General features: G+C 35.3%; 4 protein-coding genes across 12 annotated transcripts in view; all 4 read right to left on the bottom strand.

The window, feature by feature from the left end:
* Positions 1-2,001: 2,001 nt before the first annotated feature.
* On the bottom strand, positions 2,002-5,312 carry RBP-DR1 (RNA-binding protein-defense related 1). The gene is made up of 9 exons (XM_012977396.2): positions 4,957-5,312; positions 4,701-4,783; positions 4,177-4,228; positions 3,844-3,969; positions 3,643-3,722; positions 3,118-3,300; positions 2,696-3,017; positions 2,448-2,591; positions 2,002-2,373 (listed from the first exon to the last, which is right to left on the bottom strand). Exons 1-9 carry the CDS (start codon positions 5,099-5,101, stop codon positions 2,240-2,242), a joined length of 1,269 nt encoding a protein of 422 aa, XP_012832850.2. The 5' UTR covers positions 5,102-5,312; the 3' UTR covers positions 2,002-2,239.
* On the bottom strand, positions 5,176-9,855 carry LOC105953714 (Mitochondrial substrate carrier family protein). 8 transcript variants are annotated; one of them, XM_088816215.1, is made up of 10 exons: positions 9,713-9,831; positions 9,368-9,484; positions 8,993-9,054; positions 8,429-8,665; positions 8,197-8,364; positions 8,055-8,104; positions 7,341-7,473; positions 6,736-6,773; positions 6,512-6,655; positions 5,176-5,312 (listed from the first exon to the last, which is right to left on the bottom strand). In XM_088816215.1, exons 1-9 carry the CDS (start codon positions 9,732-9,734, stop codon positions 6,559-6,561), a joined length of 924 nt encoding a protein of 307 aa, XP_088672341.1. In that variant the 5' UTR covers positions 9,735-9,831; the 3' UTR covers positions 5,176-5,312; positions 6,512-6,558. The 8 variants fall into 8 exon arrangements, with proteins under 8 accessions (XP_088672341.1, XP_012832858.1, XP_012832862.1 ...); XM_012977404.2 differs by lacking the exon at positions 5,176-5,312 and having other exon boundaries at positions 6,243-6,655; positions 9,368-9,472; positions 9,713-9,855; XM_012977408.2 differs by lacking the exon at positions 5,176-5,312 and having other exon boundaries at positions 6,243-6,655; positions 9,373-9,472; positions 9,713-9,836.
* A 130-nt stretch (positions 9,856-9,985) lies between these two features.
* Positions 9,986-12,992, bottom strand: LOC105953696 (uncharacterized). The gene is made up of 4 exons (XM_012977393.2): positions 12,807-12,992; positions 11,377-12,179; positions 11,117-11,236; positions 9,986-11,000 (listed from the first exon to the last, which is right to left on the bottom strand). The coding sequence occupies exons 2-4, from the start codon at positions 12,133-12,135 to the stop codon at positions 10,227-10,229; spliced, it is 1,653 nt and encodes a 550-aa protein (XP_012832847.1). The 5' UTR covers positions 12,136-12,179; positions 12,807-12,992; the 3' UTR covers positions 9,986-10,226.
* A 192-nt stretch (positions 12,993-13,184) lies between these two features.
* Positions 13,185-15,342, bottom strand: part of LOC105953732 (BRCT domain-containing DNA repair protein) — a 4,468-nt gene continuing 2,310 nt past the window's right edge. The window contains exons 3-8 of one of the 2 annotated variants that reach the window (XR_016030666.1): positions 14,498-15,342; positions 14,112-14,381; positions 13,892-13,972; positions 13,652-13,818; positions 13,500-13,566; positions 13,185-13,372 (exon numbers count right to left, since the gene is read on the bottom strand). The exon at positions 14,498-15,342 is cut by the window's right edge and continues 1,116 nt beyond it. Coding sequence is in view for 1 of the 2 variants with exons in the window: in XM_088816213.1 (XP_088672339.1) it covers positions 13,309-13,372; positions 13,500-13,566; positions 13,652-13,757; positions 13,892-13,972; positions 14,112-14,381; positions 14,498-15,342 (1,433 nt within the window). In the remaining variant the exon portion in view is untranslated. The remainder of the gene's footprint in view (positions 13,373-13,499; positions 13,567-13,651; positions 13,819-13,891; positions 13,973-14,111; positions 14,382-14,497) is intronic. The other variant, XM_088816213.1, reaches the window with a different exon arrangement.

Below are 15,342 nucleotides of genomic sequence, written 5' to 3'. Positions count from 1 at the left end.
TGAGGTGAGGTAGGCTGTCTAGTTTGACACTTAATTCAATATAGATACATACTGTAATGTAGATTTGTATGTATGGGTTCGGCAATCTTTTGCGGGCCGACCGTCTTTTTTTTCTTGGCTGTTTCCAATTTAATTTTTGGATTTTATTTTAAACGTGGTTGCTTCTTCTAGAAGGACGGCCTATGTTATGACACGATTTTATTTCTTCTAGAAGGAATCCATGTGTTAGGGTAGTATACCTGGCAAATACCAATTTAAATAGATAAGTCAACTTTTATACGAATGGAAGTTTGGTTTTGATTTTTTTCTAGAAAAAAAAAATGAAATTTGTGATCACATTTTCTAGAACAATAAATAATTTTGAAAAATAATTAGTAACACATAATTATTTCTATAAACAAGAAATAATTAATTAGTTGATGACGTATGTATGTAACTCCACAATGTTAACGTTAAGTTGTCCAATAGTTGATAACGCCGTTTTGTTAACGTTATCTAACAAAAAGTCATATAATGTAATTATATTAGGTTTGAAACCTCGTCTTTTGGTACCTTTGATCATGGAAAAGCACTTTATCTCAACTTACGTAACAGTAATAATAATAATAACAATAACATCAATTTCTTGAAAAATTATATATATAAACTATGGACTAACTGTTTTACAGCACATTATTCAACAGGCACACAAATAGGAATAATTTTATTTCAAATTATTCTTTATTTTCTTCAAACACTTTGGTCATGCAGCTAGAATATAAAATATTAAATCCCAGTTCACAGTTTTAAATACAAACAAAACACTATTTTTTTATGAAATTATTTAACCATAATACAATAAGAAAATGATTCCCATTTTATTTTTGGTGATTATTGTCAAAACATGCACACTACTAAAACGTGTACTTCACAATCTTTTATGTCCGAAATATTGACCTAATCCAAAAGTCGTATTGAATTTCTTCATTTCACAAAATTAATGTTGTTGTGGAGGATTTTATATGGCCGGCCAGAGTGGACTTACTACACTATGCCTATAATTTATTTTATATTACACTCGATAAAATTCAACATGTTATATTTTATCAATTTATATCTTTATACACATCTACATACACCTGTATATTTATGTAATTATGTGTAAATAAATCAAAAATGAAAAAATAACCTTGTAAAGTTCACTGAGTATAGCATAAACTACAACGAATGCCTAGTACATCATATTTAAAAACTCCATTATTATTGGAAGAAAAAGTAGGAGAGGGTGTATATATATTAGCATTTATTTGAACATAAATGCTAAAATACAAGTTACACACTTTTAATGCAAATTATTGACACTTCAAAAGGTTGCAGACAGGGACTCCAAAAAAAAAAAAAAAAAAAAAAAAAAGGGGACAACCCACTATGAAGAAAAGTGAATGGGCCCAATAAGATTGTTAATTTATACATACATATATACATGTTTGTTAATTTATATATCCAATAATAGACCCAAATTTAAAAAGAAAACGACAAAAAAAGTAAAAAAAAATGAAAAGTCAAGTATATTCAAGTAAATTACTAATAATAATTAATTATAAGAAATAATAGGGAATTGCATAAAATGCAATGTGGCCAATCGAGAGTCACCAAATACAGTGGGCTACGAGTGGTGATAATTATCTCCTTCATCGTACAACAATATAGGCCCATCATACCAGCTGTAAATGTCTTTAACTCCGGGACTAAATAGTAGATGAACACGTGTCATCCCTCAACTGGATTAGCCTAAAGATTTTAATAATGAATTAAATTCTACGGATTATTAGCTTAAAGTCCCTCAAAACTATTTTCTATCGCTTAAATTCTTGTGTAGACATAGATTATAATTACTAAAAGCAGAATAAAGAACACAAGAAATTAACGTGGTTCGAACACAAACCTGATATACATCAACGAGGATCTCTCTGCAAGTCAATTAAAGAAAATTCAGAGAAGTTAAACCAAAAAATGCACAAATAAAAATCAATAAAACTAATGATTAATCTCCAGACTGTATCCATGTTACAAACTACAAGTACAGTGGCAAAGTCATGAATGAATAATTACAAGTTTCTAGGACTTTAATCTGGAAGGACGGAATATTACACATCCACCCCCGCCGTTCACTCAAGATGCAGTAATTTTCCACAGTTGAGCGCTCTCGTGTAGTGTAACCAATCATGCTTACGAGTTTTACTTTCGTCGATCACTTACCTTAAAGTAAATAAGGTTTGTTTTGCTTGTTCTCTCTTTTAAGTTGAACCTTCAGTTTTTTCCCACCCAACTGAAAGCCGTTCATCAAGCTAATCGCGTTCTGAGCTGCCACTGGTGAATCGTAACTTACGAATCCTGGAGACGGAATCTTAAATTAGAATGAAAAACATATGCAATATAAATAGCAAATCAAAGAATTGTAACTATACCAAAACATTTGCTGGAGCCAGTTGCTTTGTCGATAAAAACCTTGGCGCTCAATACCCTACCGAAACGCTGAAACGCATTTGCAAGCTCTTCATCGCCAAATTCTTGAGGAATGTGGTAAATAAACAAATTGGCTCCTGATGGACCTGCTTTCAATGATAATTAATCGTTATGCACATTAAAAATATTTATTATAATTCAATACAAAAAAAAAAAAAAAACAGTACATGATTATAATATTCAACCCAACCTTCAATCTGGCCCCTAGAACTTGTGTTGACACTCGAAGATGCTGCGGAATGGGTATTTGCAGTAGAAGGGGAAATAGAACCGGAAGAACCCACATATGGACGGTTATTAATAATTCCACCAGGATAATTCGTGGGAAACTGAATGCCGGGCAATGCTGGATAAGGATATCCTACATAACTAGAGGGTGACATGGCATAATTTCTTGGTGCGACACCACGCATAGCACTTCCTTGGTTTAAAGGTGGAACCAGATTGTGAAACGTGTGTTGATTCTGAAACGGCGGTGGCCGATAATGCACGAGTCCGTAAGTCCTCGGAGTCTACAAAGGAGTCCATTAATTAAGTATTAAATTACCGTAAGTAAAGTGAAGAATACCTAAAACATTAAAAATCTATATTTCGAGCAAAATGGTAACAGACCTGATAACCGAATCCATTATATGGAGGCATATAACCCATTGGTAAAGCACCAAACATAGATGAATTCCCCCGGGAATCAGTGTTTGGTACATTAGATGCTAACGGCAGAGCTTTCTGAGCTAGTCGAGCCTGTTTTTCTTTTTCTGTATCAGCCCACTTGACCACCAAAGGAACAGTCGAACCCTTGAGAGAAGACAATGGTGTTAATATTAAACAAATTCAACGGACATAGGATAAGAAGATACAGTTTTCTGTACATGAAAAAACATATATAAAACTCGGAGGTTTCTGAATCACAATTGTCTATTACACAAAAGTTCTCTTGCAGCACAACTTCAACCTTGTATGAATAGACACATACTACACTTGATGTCAAGGGCAACCCTTATTCATCATAAGTATGTTATGCAAGTCACATCAAAAGATGGTCGCTCGCAGTACTTGCACGAGTTTATATATAAATTAACTTTGCCACCATCGATTTTAAACACAGTCATAAACATTAACTTCTAAATTGACACTTACTTCCATCTTATGCTTGCCGTTGAGGGCTTCTATGGCCACAAGTGCTTGCTCTTTGGTCTCAAACTTCAGAAAAGCACAACCTACGAAAACGGAGCTATTAAATCAATATTTAAAGGAGTTATAAGAGCCCATTACATATATTGTATATATACTACACAAAAGGAAGCTCAAGAAAAAAAGCAAAAGATAAAGACGATTTACCTTTGCTACTTTGCTCGTAGCCTCTAAGAAGTTGCAAGTCTTTTACGGTTCCATATTCCGAAAATACATCAGAGACCTCAGCATCGGAGACATTTTTTGGAAGCATACCGACAAAGAGTTTGTGCTCTGACGTTTTATTTAGAAACAAAGAGCAAATAAGAATGAAAGAGAGAAAAAAAAAACCCATCAATACAAAATCAGATAGCAAATGCAAGGATAAGAAAAATTTAAGAAACTTAAAATTAGGTAAAAGGGAACTAGAAGCGTCACACATTTGACAAGTCCCTTCATAAAAAAAAAACAAATAATTCGAGAATGGAATTATATTTATACCTAGCCTTTCCAACTCGCCGTCAGCATACTTCACTTGCAACGGGCTAGATGCCTGGATTGGACACAGAGAACATGCTCAGAATAAAGAACAACACACATCATAGTATAACACAAATGAGGCGAAAATCCAAAGAGAATAATTTTCCATATGGAAGAGTAGCTGGTTTTTATTACAAAAAAACAATGCTACATTTACCTAATGCAGATTGTCAAAAGGTTTAGTTAATACATTTGAAGTCTGAAGCAAATCCAGATAAAAATCCTAGGTAATTAATTGCCTATTGAAACGCTTCTAGATGACCAGCTAACAATGAGCTTCCAAGAGCATTTATTCTACTACAAAATTGAGTAAGAAAAAGTTCGAAGCTCGGAATAAATGATGTAAAATCCAAATTCTATCCGATAAACTAAATAAAATCACTGCCAAAAGCTAGAGAAATCAACTTAATCTCCAGAGCAGTGGATAAAATACAGTGTCTAATTCAAGAAGCAAACCAAGCAACAAGGAGGACAAATACACTAACCCCGGTCAGCGTCTTCTTGTTATGACACGCATTAACCGCCTTGTCGGCTTCCTCTCTCGACGGGCATATCACAAAACAACACCCTAACACAGACATCACCACAATTAGGGGTTTCAAGACCAAAAATCCCCCTCCCTCAGTAAATTAATTTAAAAAAAAAAAAAAAAAAAAAATTCTCCAAAGAACACATTGCGATTCACCACAAACAACATTTGAAGAAATCATGCAAAGAAAAGACAGAGAAACCAAAAAAAACCTCGAGAAGCACGAGTGGTCTTGTCTTTGATTATGTTGACTTCGTCCACTTGCGCAAACTCTTTGAACATAACAAGGAGCTGAGTTTCAGTCATGCTCTTCGGCACTTGCCCTACGAACAACTTGACGCTCTCTCCTTCCGCCATTACAGCAACAAACGGACTTTCTCTGTCTAGAATTATCCTCTCTTTCTCTCTCTACTGCAGCCTTTTTTTTCCTTGATGATCCGAGAGTGGGTTTTTTTTTTCTTTTCTTGTTGTTGTGAACCGAGTCTACGCTCGTAAATGAGGCAAGAGAGATTAGGAAATTTCAAGATGACAAAATTGGGATCTTCTCCGTTGCATTAATTTAATATACCTATATTGGAAAAAAAAGGAAATTGCCCTCTGTTATTGGTCGTTTTTACGGGTCTTTTCGGCTTCGTAACGGATATAAATGGTGAAAGTCGGCGATTGACTGTTGTAATAGATTCGATTGATGGCTGTTGTACTAACAACAGATCTAAGTATGATATGCGAATTGACGGAATTGCCCATCACAACGGGTCCCAGATATATTGAATAAAACCGAACCAATAATCACAATTACAAAAGAAATAATTCCAATATAATTAATTGTAAGCAAAAATATTCCTACATAAAAAAATAAATTAGTTGTAGGCAAAAATCAATTGTTTAAACCTAATCTCGTAAAATATAGAATAAAAATCAAATAAAATAAAGTACCACGAATGGCAAATTTCTCAACAAATGAAAAAAAAAATTATCGACACATAAATAGCCACAATTTGAAAACATAAAATCAAATTTTATAAACGGCCACAATTTGAAAACATAAAATCAAAATTTTGTACAATTTACCCCTTTTTTTTTTGTCAAGAAAAGGGTAAAATAGGAAAAGGAAAAAAAACGGTGGTCAGGAAAAGCTGAATTTACATAAATGAATTTTGTTCTGTGGAATGCAGGGGCGGGTGGCATAACGGTAGATAAGTAGAGAAAAGAAGGTTAAATAGTAAAGGATGACAGACTGTCCCGCCAATACAAACAGCTGCATACATTTCACATTTCCAGGCCCATCCGACATTATCTTCTTCCAACTACATTCCTACTTGGCAATATTTAACGTTATATTCATAATCATCTCATCTCTTGTTACTTAATTCAGACATCCATTTGATGGTTGTCTAAATTATCCAGCAAGTACGCAATATATTACCAAATATAATAATAAAATATAGTATATAATCAACAATACAACACAATTAAAAAAAGAAAAAAAGAAAAAAAGAAAAAGAAAAAACAGATATAATCCTGGAAAAAAAGTCAATATCACTGTTGGTTACAATGAATACAAACAACAGTCTAAAAATGGTCCCCCAATGAGGTACAGACTGGCCCTTAAATGGAAGTTAAAAGGATACAGCAATCAAGGAAGGCATTTATGTGATATTTGTAAAACAAATGACCTATTTTTATCTAGAGAAAAAGGTGATTTATACCTGTATAAATTGTTGTCACGAGGTTGAATTTAAAAATTCAAAAAATACGAGTAAGTACCAGTTTCATCATCAATTCTTCAACGAGGTTTCGATTTGTCCGTGTTCCTAGAGTGCCTTTAGTCCTGTAAGTTCCCTCAGCTTCTCACATAGTATCAAGGTTATAGTCGTTTGTGGGCCAAGTCTCGCGAAAAGTGCAAAACCCCTGGTTAAATATTAACCGCTAAATGGTTAGTTAACCGATCAATCATTTCAAGGTGGATGTCAAGTAGATATGAAACTCACCCTTTGTAAAGACCTCGAGGACCTTCTGTTAGCAGAACCTGGAACCGTAGACAACAATTATGGTGTATCAGACAAGGATTTTGGCATATAATCATTCATATTTCAGTAAAACTGCATTCCTATTTTTGTGCTCTTATCCATGCAGAAGTGCATACATGCAATAATTTTGTCATGTACAGTAAGGATTTATGTGCTCATGTATTACAGGTGATTTGTTATATATATTTATGTTGGATAACATGTAATATAAGTTGTGACTATTTCTACTTTTCCAAATTTATGCATAATAACTAAAAGAGGGTTATATTTAAGAAAAGGTACTTGATTATGTTGTGGGTCAATAATACATCACGGGCCCTACATTTGATTAGTAATTTGAAGGCTAATCAAGCCTTTCAAACGAGCCCTAATAATATATAAAAACAGCGATGCAACTTATTCTCAAGCAAAAACATCAAATCATATTGAAGTGTTACAACATATGTCAGAAGCAACAGACAACAAAACCAACACATATAAGAAGTGTGTCAAGATTGCTCAAAGAATGGGCAATCTAAAATATAGTAAATCTCAGGCTAAAGAAGAAGTAGAGATAGAGTCACAACCTGGTAGGCACAGTGGAACCCACTTTTATAGTTTCCAGCTCTCTTAGATTCTCGTTGCATCATAAGTCTGGTTTTAACCATATCGATAGGTGCAGTGATGACGGTACTCACTGCGCCTGCTATGATACTTGCACTTTATAAGATAGTAAATCATAGTTAGGAGCAGCTGAAAAATTCTACTCAAATAGAACATAACAAAACATCTTTGTTTTAGAACTGACGTAAATCAAAATATAAATAGTCAAGATATCAAAATATAGAAGCCAAATCATTTCACTTTCTTTCACGCATGTTCGTATTCATCTTTAGATGAATATAGATTCATAGTTGGGGGAAATAAGGTGTCGTACTGGTCATAAACGCACAATTCTGAATATATTCTTCATCAAACTATAACAGAGATCCCATAATGCAAGAGCATTTACTGCTGCGACAACTTAGGTGGAGGCCAAATCAACAATCCTTTTATTGCAGCAGAAATCTCATTTTAATTGTGTAAGTTTTACCATTATTTAAGGAAACTCATTCAATTAAAATTCAAGGAACAGGGCAGAAGATACAACTCTACAACTAAGACATGAAGAATATAGATGTAGTGGTGCCAATTTGACCATAACTTTGGACATCATTGTCTACTTCTAAACCTATCAAAAGTAATATTCACTGCAGGCAATAATACGCACATACAAATATGTTTAAGGTAAGTCAATTTACGTTAAATGTAAATAAAATCCTTCTCGCATAGAAGTACATTTCATCAACGCCTGCATTTATGAAGGTGAAATGGTAAGAGGACAACATTAGGTTACATTAAACTAGGAGAATAAATTATTCATAGGATGGTTTAGGACTTAACCAGCTTGGATTCGTCGTATGTTGCAAGCTGTGATGCAGTCAATGCAGCAGCTCTGGTCATTGCAGGCCCTACCCCCTTCCAAAGGGCCGCCACTCCCTCTTCTGAAGCAATTTTCCGAAACTCCTGTACGGGCCCACTTTTGACTTTTGTATTCATCTGCAACCTAACCTAATTTAAAAAAAAGGGTAAGTCGGAATTTCCAAAGGAGTTGAAGATCCTTTACATTGAGTACCTTCAAAACTTCAACTGGATTTGTAAGCGCGGTAGCAAAAGCGCCGGAGAATGCACCAGATGCAATCTTCATCAAGACATTGGTGGACTCAAAAGCCATTTCACAGACATATTTTGATGGTTCGTATAAGCCTAAACGGAGACCTCCATAAAGAACTGACCTCATTAATGCAGGTGTCAATCCTAAATACAAGGACCTCGGTCCTTCACTTTTAACTACTTCCATAGAAAGTTTTCCCTGCATTCCACCAGAGAAAAGGACACAGACATCTAAAAATTTCCCCAAATAGTTTAGGCGTGCACTGGGATTGAAGGATTTGAGAGAATGTTTGGGAAAGGATTTCAAATGACTATAATTGAGATGGATTTGAAATCCCCCAACTTTACCCAAAAAAGAACTTAAAACAAGAACTAAGGATTTGAAATCCATTGGCAAATGAATCAACCCAAACAAGCTCAGTGGATTTAGTTATTATAAATTCGAAATCCTTCGCTCAAATCCTTCAATCCAAATACAACCCAAGGAACTTCATCCATAAAACAAAATTATGATATTGATACACACCATGCCGATTAACGGACCTCTTTGGCCAATACGTTGCATTTGCAGTCTGACTTTGAGAACATCTGTATCCAATATAAACTGAATCACATACTTCACAGCAAAGTTCAAAAATCTCAAACTGAACTTACTAGTTGGTGATCTAAAATAAGCAGCAACATACAGAAATTAAAAAGTAGCATGCATAATTTGAATGCAATTAGTAAAGAACCAAATACGATAATGAGTTCTTTAGTAAATTTTCTTCATATCAATATTGCTATGCTACCAACTCTTCAGTATACTTCTTTTCTAATTAGTAGAAAACAAAGGCTATAGACGAAGATTAAGCAGATATATCAAAATCGGGGATAAAAGGGCTAAGTAGATGAAGAAAACCTAACGGATGAGTAACGGCCGTTGCAGCAGCAACAGACATTCCACTCGTGCCGAAGTGATAAAAAACATCGGATGGTGAAACTCCCCATTTTGCTTTGAATGATCCTGAAATTATTATTATTCAAGCTATAAAATCAGAAATGACGGAAATAAGTATTATCCATATCAACTCAAAAACAACCTACATATGATTCGCAGACGAAGATCTTCAAAACAACAAATGGAATTTTTTTTTTTTTAAAAAGGTGAGAAATCCGATCGCATATAACAATTCATCCGCACAAATGAACAGAAATTACAATTACAGTCGACAGAAATTTTGAAATAAACGAAACTCAGATTTACCGGGGGAGGAGTCGCCCGCCATTATCGAATTCGAGAGGGAAATCTCTAATTTATTTCTGAAGCTTTTCCGCAGAGAAAAAAATGATGTTATATGATATTATTCCTCTCTTTCTTTTAAAATAAAATCAAATTAGAGAGGAATCCAATAACTTCTAGGGCTTTTAGAGTGGACACAAATATTTAGTGGGCCAGTGAATTGACTAAAAGGCCCATCTTTGTTATGGGCGTTGTTCAACTGAAAGAGTCGTCATTCATCAATTGCACCTTTGGCAGTTGAAATTTCACTTCATCTTCTTCCTTGATAACTTAAATACGCAAATACAACATTACATCGCAAAGCGAATATAAATCGAAGAGGATGCCCCAAAACACACAAGTTGGCAATCTTGTAATTTAAGAAAGAAAACTAATATACAACAAAAGTAAAATATATATTAAAAAAAAAAAAAAGGAAAAAGAAACCCCAGTGATGAAGGATATTACTATTTATAGCATTAAACTTTGAGCAAGATTTTTATCTGTGCTGGGATGGAGAGGGTCCCGCAAAAGAGTAGCGGCTCGAAACTGGCGCAGAAGTCAACTCAATTTCACGCTGGATATGAAATCCCTGATGGAGCACCGAAGGCTCACGAGATGCGTCGAGCGAATACGGCCGTTGATTGAAAGTAGACTGCTCACGCAAAGTACGAGATCCAACGGCTCTATCTCCATCCAAAACCGTGCGGCTATTCAGATCATTGATATAACTCCCCCTTCGAGCCAGATTGTACGATTCTTCTGGAACACCTGCCATTCTCGGCATTGCCAGATATCTATTCACCAAAGCTGTGGTGCTTTCGTCATAAGGGTCACAATAACCCTTTACGGAATCTCTGACAACGTTAGTAGCAGTTAGTGTCTGCTGTGGGCCCCTAAGCCCATAGAGTTGATATTCCCTTTCGCCGCGGGTAAAAGGATCGAGTTGACTGACTTCCCTCTGTTGTACAGGTGGAGCAACACTAGTGGAAGATGGATGATTTAGTAAGTGCTTTAGTTCTTGATCGAGATTATTACGCTCCCATGTTTGACCAACACCATCCCCTGCGAATAAAGGCCTTTCTTGTCGAAGACCGTTAGTTCTATAATCTTTCTCGGTAAGAAAAAGTGGATTCTGGTGTATAGTTTTTCCTCCGCCTATGTCAGCAATGCCGAAATTGTTTGTATGTGCTGGATTAATTTCATGAACCATAGATCGGCTATTTGGATGTATACATGGGCCAGGACTAAATAAATCTATCAGACGATTCACCTGCAGAGGGAAGAATGGCATTACTTACAGAGAGAGAATGAAGTTAAAGTTCGGACAAAGACTACGAAAGATACTAGAAACTAACAATAAGAAGACGGAGCAATCTTGTTTCTTACTTGCTTCACAGTCAACTCTGTCTTGAACTTGCGTGTTCTTTTATCGTAGCTTTCTTTAATTGCTTTCTTGAATGTACTTTCAGGTAGTGGACGGCAGTCCTTGTGAACAGTGAAGCGAACCTGCAGAATGACATAAGCAAATTGAGAAGGAAAACAACATGATATATAAACTTGTTTGTATAAAAAAGATACAAACTTCCAAAAATTTAAGAGTGTTTCGAATAATTTACTCTAAAATTAATTTAAAGTAGAAAGCACACCTGCGCAGGGAAACCCCCTCCGAAAGCTGCTGGCTCGAGTTTCATGCCTCCAGCAGAAGATGCTTCGTAGACTCCATACATGAGCTTCATATCATAATCGTAGAGGAATATTTTAAGACCGGGCTTAATGTCCATCACAACTTCTTTCTTGTGTGCTGGAACACCCATTACTTGGTAACTGAAACAATCTGGTTTAGTTTTAGCATTGCACATAAAAATCAATCCACCGAGCATTTTCTCGGCTTCATCATCCCTGTCATTAACAGAAACTTCATTTTCCCTTTTCTCACGACGGGAATCAATATGCTTTTCATAGAATTTCGTATCGTTATTACCTCGCTCCTCTTTTTTGTCTCTCTTCTCCTTTTTCGCATGATGGGAATCAATATACTTTTCATGATACTTCGGATGATTATTACCTTCCTCTTCACTTTTTTCTGTTCTCTTCCTCTTATTGTCTTTTGTCCGTTGAACTTCGATACTGATCTTGGCTTCTTTGCCTTGTTTGATACTCTCCACTGATGATTTCTTTTCAGTTTGAGGAACAAGCCTATCAAGCTTAAGCCACGTACAAGGCTTCTTCTTAACCATAGAAGGTGAAACAGATTCTTTTACGTCACTAGCTTTTTTGCCTTCCGCCGTTTTCCTGTCGGAAACTTCTTCTTCTAAAGTAGATTCAGCAGCTTTTTTCCCATTCTTCAGTAGTTTCTTGCCAGAAACAACCTGTTCGGTTTTTTTCCTGTTTTTCCTAGGTGCCATATCCTTACGGGCTAATTAAGCGTCCCTTAATGTCAAATTAAAAACTGCAGAAACATATCAATTTCATTAGCATTGGTAAAAAGTATAAACGAATCACATTGCAGATTAAATAAATGCAAGCAAGGCAAGACTGTTTTTGCACGAATATGCAGCAAAAACCAGTTTGCAATAATGTTTAGAGCAGTATTTAATATATTTCTGGATAGTATACAGTATTTAATATATTTCTTTTTTAACTCATGTTCCATTCAAAAGGATGGAACAAACAGATATCTTGTTTATAGTCAATTTCACTACTAGGAAAAAAAATAAAAATAAAATGAATAAATCGAAAAGTGATACTTCAACCCTAAATTAGCAATTTCATCAAAATCGATGAGTGATACTTCAAACCTAAATTAGCAATTTCATCTACCACCATTATCATAAGCACCCAAAACACATCGAAACTAATGCACATACCATTTTTAGGATCAATTCCACAATTGGAATCCAAAAATTCCAACTTTGATTAAAAATAACAAAACATCTTGCGAAATTAGCATTGATTGCAGACAAAATTGTCTGTTGGCAATATTTTCGTGTGTTAATACTTTTCAATTCCAAAATAGCTAAATGAATACGATAAAACAAAAATTCGATACTCATTAACAATGAATATATGAACTAACCTTGAATCAGTGCCGCCGTTGCTCGGAATTGAGAACCCAAATTGGCGGAGGGGCGTTACAATAAAAACTGAGCTCAGATTTTATTTATTTAATTTAATTGTTTTTCACAGGGGAGAAGAGATGGCGATCTTCACCTACGGGCTGGGCCGGGCTGGGCCTGAGAATGGTTATTTGAGCAAGCCCCAAAATGAACAGATCAACTTCTATAGAAGTTTTTATATGGACTCGTAGCTCTCGTGTATCTGCACTCGGTCCAAGCCCAACTTTTTATTTATTTATTTATTTGAATTTATTAGTATTTTATTAAAACTAGGTTAATATTTTGTTATTGTTTAATTGGGTAAAATTAAGAGTTTGAGAATATATTATATATTTAAATTTAATCTTAAAAAATCACCATACATTTTGTGAGATTATGATAGCCAGTAAGTACTATTTCAAAAATATATTTACAAAGAGGCAATTTAATCGTATGCCCTGGGAATAGAATCTTATATGAAATTTAAGCTGCACATGCCATTTTGCCATTTCTCCTTGGAGGCATAAAATCTTTGAAAAGCTTATACCTGAAGAAAAAAAAGGCAGTTCATGTATGTGAATATATATGGATTGAGACTACAATAAAATTTTCAAATTCACTTAAAATACACATTTTATGTGCTATATACGTATGCTCTTCTCCGTTTCACTTACCTCTCATATTCCAGTTTATGGGTGATGATTCCATTCAGCAAAAGCTCCGAGTCGTAAATGGAAGCTCCTGCAGGGTAGAAACGTAAAGCCACTTCATTCAAAACGGAAAATAAATAATTAAATAAACAAACAAGAAAGAGATAAAATTGTACCTTTCTCGAGAAATGGTAAGCAAGTTGTATAATCTTCTTTACATGAGAGGATTAGTAAATCATCAGCAATCACCTTCGTTTTCGTATTCCGTATATTTTCCAGTGCCTGGGGATTTCCATAGAAAAATTGTAGTTCGAGAAAAGGTCTCTACTGTTCCTATTCAATCCTATTGCATTGGAAATAATAACTTAAAACAAGATAGCGTTGATATTTTAAAGTTATTTTAAACATGCACGTACCTGCCCGTGAACTGCCTCGACCAAACCCTTGACCACATCCATACCAGGTTTTACATTAGGTGTAATCAAGACTTCACGACCCTGTTGACCGACATCAGAAATAACTCTTAGGTTCCATTTCAATTGGAGGATTTGAAATAAATGTATTTCAAAGTCAATAAATTTGTTTAATACGAATTCGAATTCATTTAAAAGAACATAAGAGTAAACAATGTATCACCTTTAAAAGTGGATGCTGGCTGGCAAGACTGAGAGAAACAGTCATGCTGAATCCAATTTCTTTTTCCTTTTTCTCATCCCTCAAAATGTAACTCTTCTCATCAATAAGACAGCCAGCTTGTTCGCAGCTCTCGAGCCATAAGTGAGTCACCACAGGTTTCCCAAGAGCAATGGCTTCCAACATATTCTTTGTTCTCATAAATCTATCGGTTACAAAATGTGTTGCATCGGAGCAACAAGATGCAGTAGAAAATCCCAATCTTGCCACAATCTGCGACAAAGATTTATTAGTCAAGATGCAGCTTTAGTAGACCATAATACCAGGTTGAAGCTATGACGAATGTTTTTTTTTTCTTTTCTAAAAATATAATTTGGGCAGAAGAGTACCTTTTTCTGCTTTTTGAGTATGCTCGTGTTCAAGTTTTGGCTGAACAGGATGGAAACCTTTTCAGTAGCTCTTCGCCTTCTCGAATCTTTTGACGGAAAATCGGGTAGTGATTCGGTGTAACCCAATCTCATAAGCTCTTTCATTAGGGGAGACTTGGAAATAGGATTGCACGCTTGCTTGCTTTTATCAGTATTCTCAAGTACTTGTAATGTAATAGAATCTGACTTCATTTTACCTGGAGCAACAGAGGTATGAAATTCAACGGAATTCTGTAATCCGTCAGAAACTGCATTATCCTTACCGGATGAATACAAATGACCAGCCAATTTTAAAGCACTTCCTATTTGTTCTCTTTCTACTGAAAATTTGCGTCGCCTTTTATAGACTAAAAGCTCTTTTACCCTGTTGTTTGCTTCCTCATTCACTACAGGATGTTTTTCCACAATATTCTCAATTGCTGTACATGGAGAACACTGATTACTTGATCTAATTGAGTGGCATGGCAGACAATGACCTGATCTTTTCCTTTTCGGATAATTCCACATATTCATCTTTGACAAAGTCCTATCAGCCAACTCAAGATTAAAATTCTCTTCTCTTTTTGCTGTATCTGTTTTGACTTCAGAAGATGAATCAGAACTCAACTTCAAGTAGGCCCCTTCGACTTTTCTCCTGTTTCTACCATTTAAGACTTTTCCAGTCATCAGTTTCTTCGTCGACAAGCTTTGGCTTAGTAGCAACTTAGAAACAGTGCGCCTCTTGTTCTTAAGTTGTTTTGCAGCCGGCAAAGACACATTTGTGTGGTCAACAGTAGAAATCTTCACACATTTCGAGCGCTTCCCTT

The sequence above is a fragment of the Erythranthe guttata genome, chromosome 4, assembly GCF_056151865.1.
Source record: "Erythranthe guttata isolate IM_541 chromosome 4, IM_541, whole genome shotgun sequence".
NCBI lineage: Eukaryota > Viridiplantae > Streptophyta > Magnoliopsida > Lamiales > Phrymaceae > Erythranthe > Erythranthe guttata.
Note: the sequence above shows the minus strand (reverse complement) of the source record. Positions and strands in the feature narration are given on the sequence as shown.

Bases quoted from the DNA above. Each gene is read 5' to 3' on its own strand.
- RBP-DR1 (XM_012977396.2), bottom strand. From the start codon at position 5,101: ATGGCGGAAGGAGAGAGCGTCAAGTTGTTCGTAGGGCAAGTGCCGAAG. The intron at 4,229-4,700 runs GTTAGTGTATTT...TGTCCAATCCAG, and splicing joins ACAAGAAGACGCTGACCGGG to GCATCTAGCCCGTTGCAAGT. The intron at 2,374-2,447 runs GTATAGTTACAA...TTCCGTCTCCAG, and splicing joins TGGCTCCAGCAAATGTTTTG to GATTCGTAAGTTACGATTCA.
- LOC105953714 (XM_088816215.1), bottom strand. From the start codon at position 9,734: ATGGCGGGCGACTCCTCCCCCG. The intron at 8,365-8,428 runs GTACTCAATGTA...TTTTTAAATTAG, and splicing joins ATCCAGTTGAAGTTTTGAAG to GTTAGGTTGCAGATGAATAC. The intron at 6,656-6,735 runs GTGAGTTTCATA...ATATTTAACCAG, and splicing joins CCTCGAGGTCTTTACAAAGG to GGGTTTTGCACTTTTCGCGA.
- LOC105953696 (XM_012977393.2), bottom strand. From the start codon at position 12,135: ATGGCACCTAGGAAAAACAGGAAAAAAACCGAACAGGTTGTTTCTGGC. The intron at 11,237-11,376 runs GTGTGCTTTCTA...GTCATTCTGCAG, and splicing joins GAGGGGGTTTCCCTGCGCAG to GTTCGCTTCACTGTTCACAA. The intron at 11,001-11,116 runs GTAAGAAACAAG...TTCCCTCTGCAG, and splicing joins CAGAGTTGACTGTGAAGCAA to GTGAATCGTCTGATAGATTT.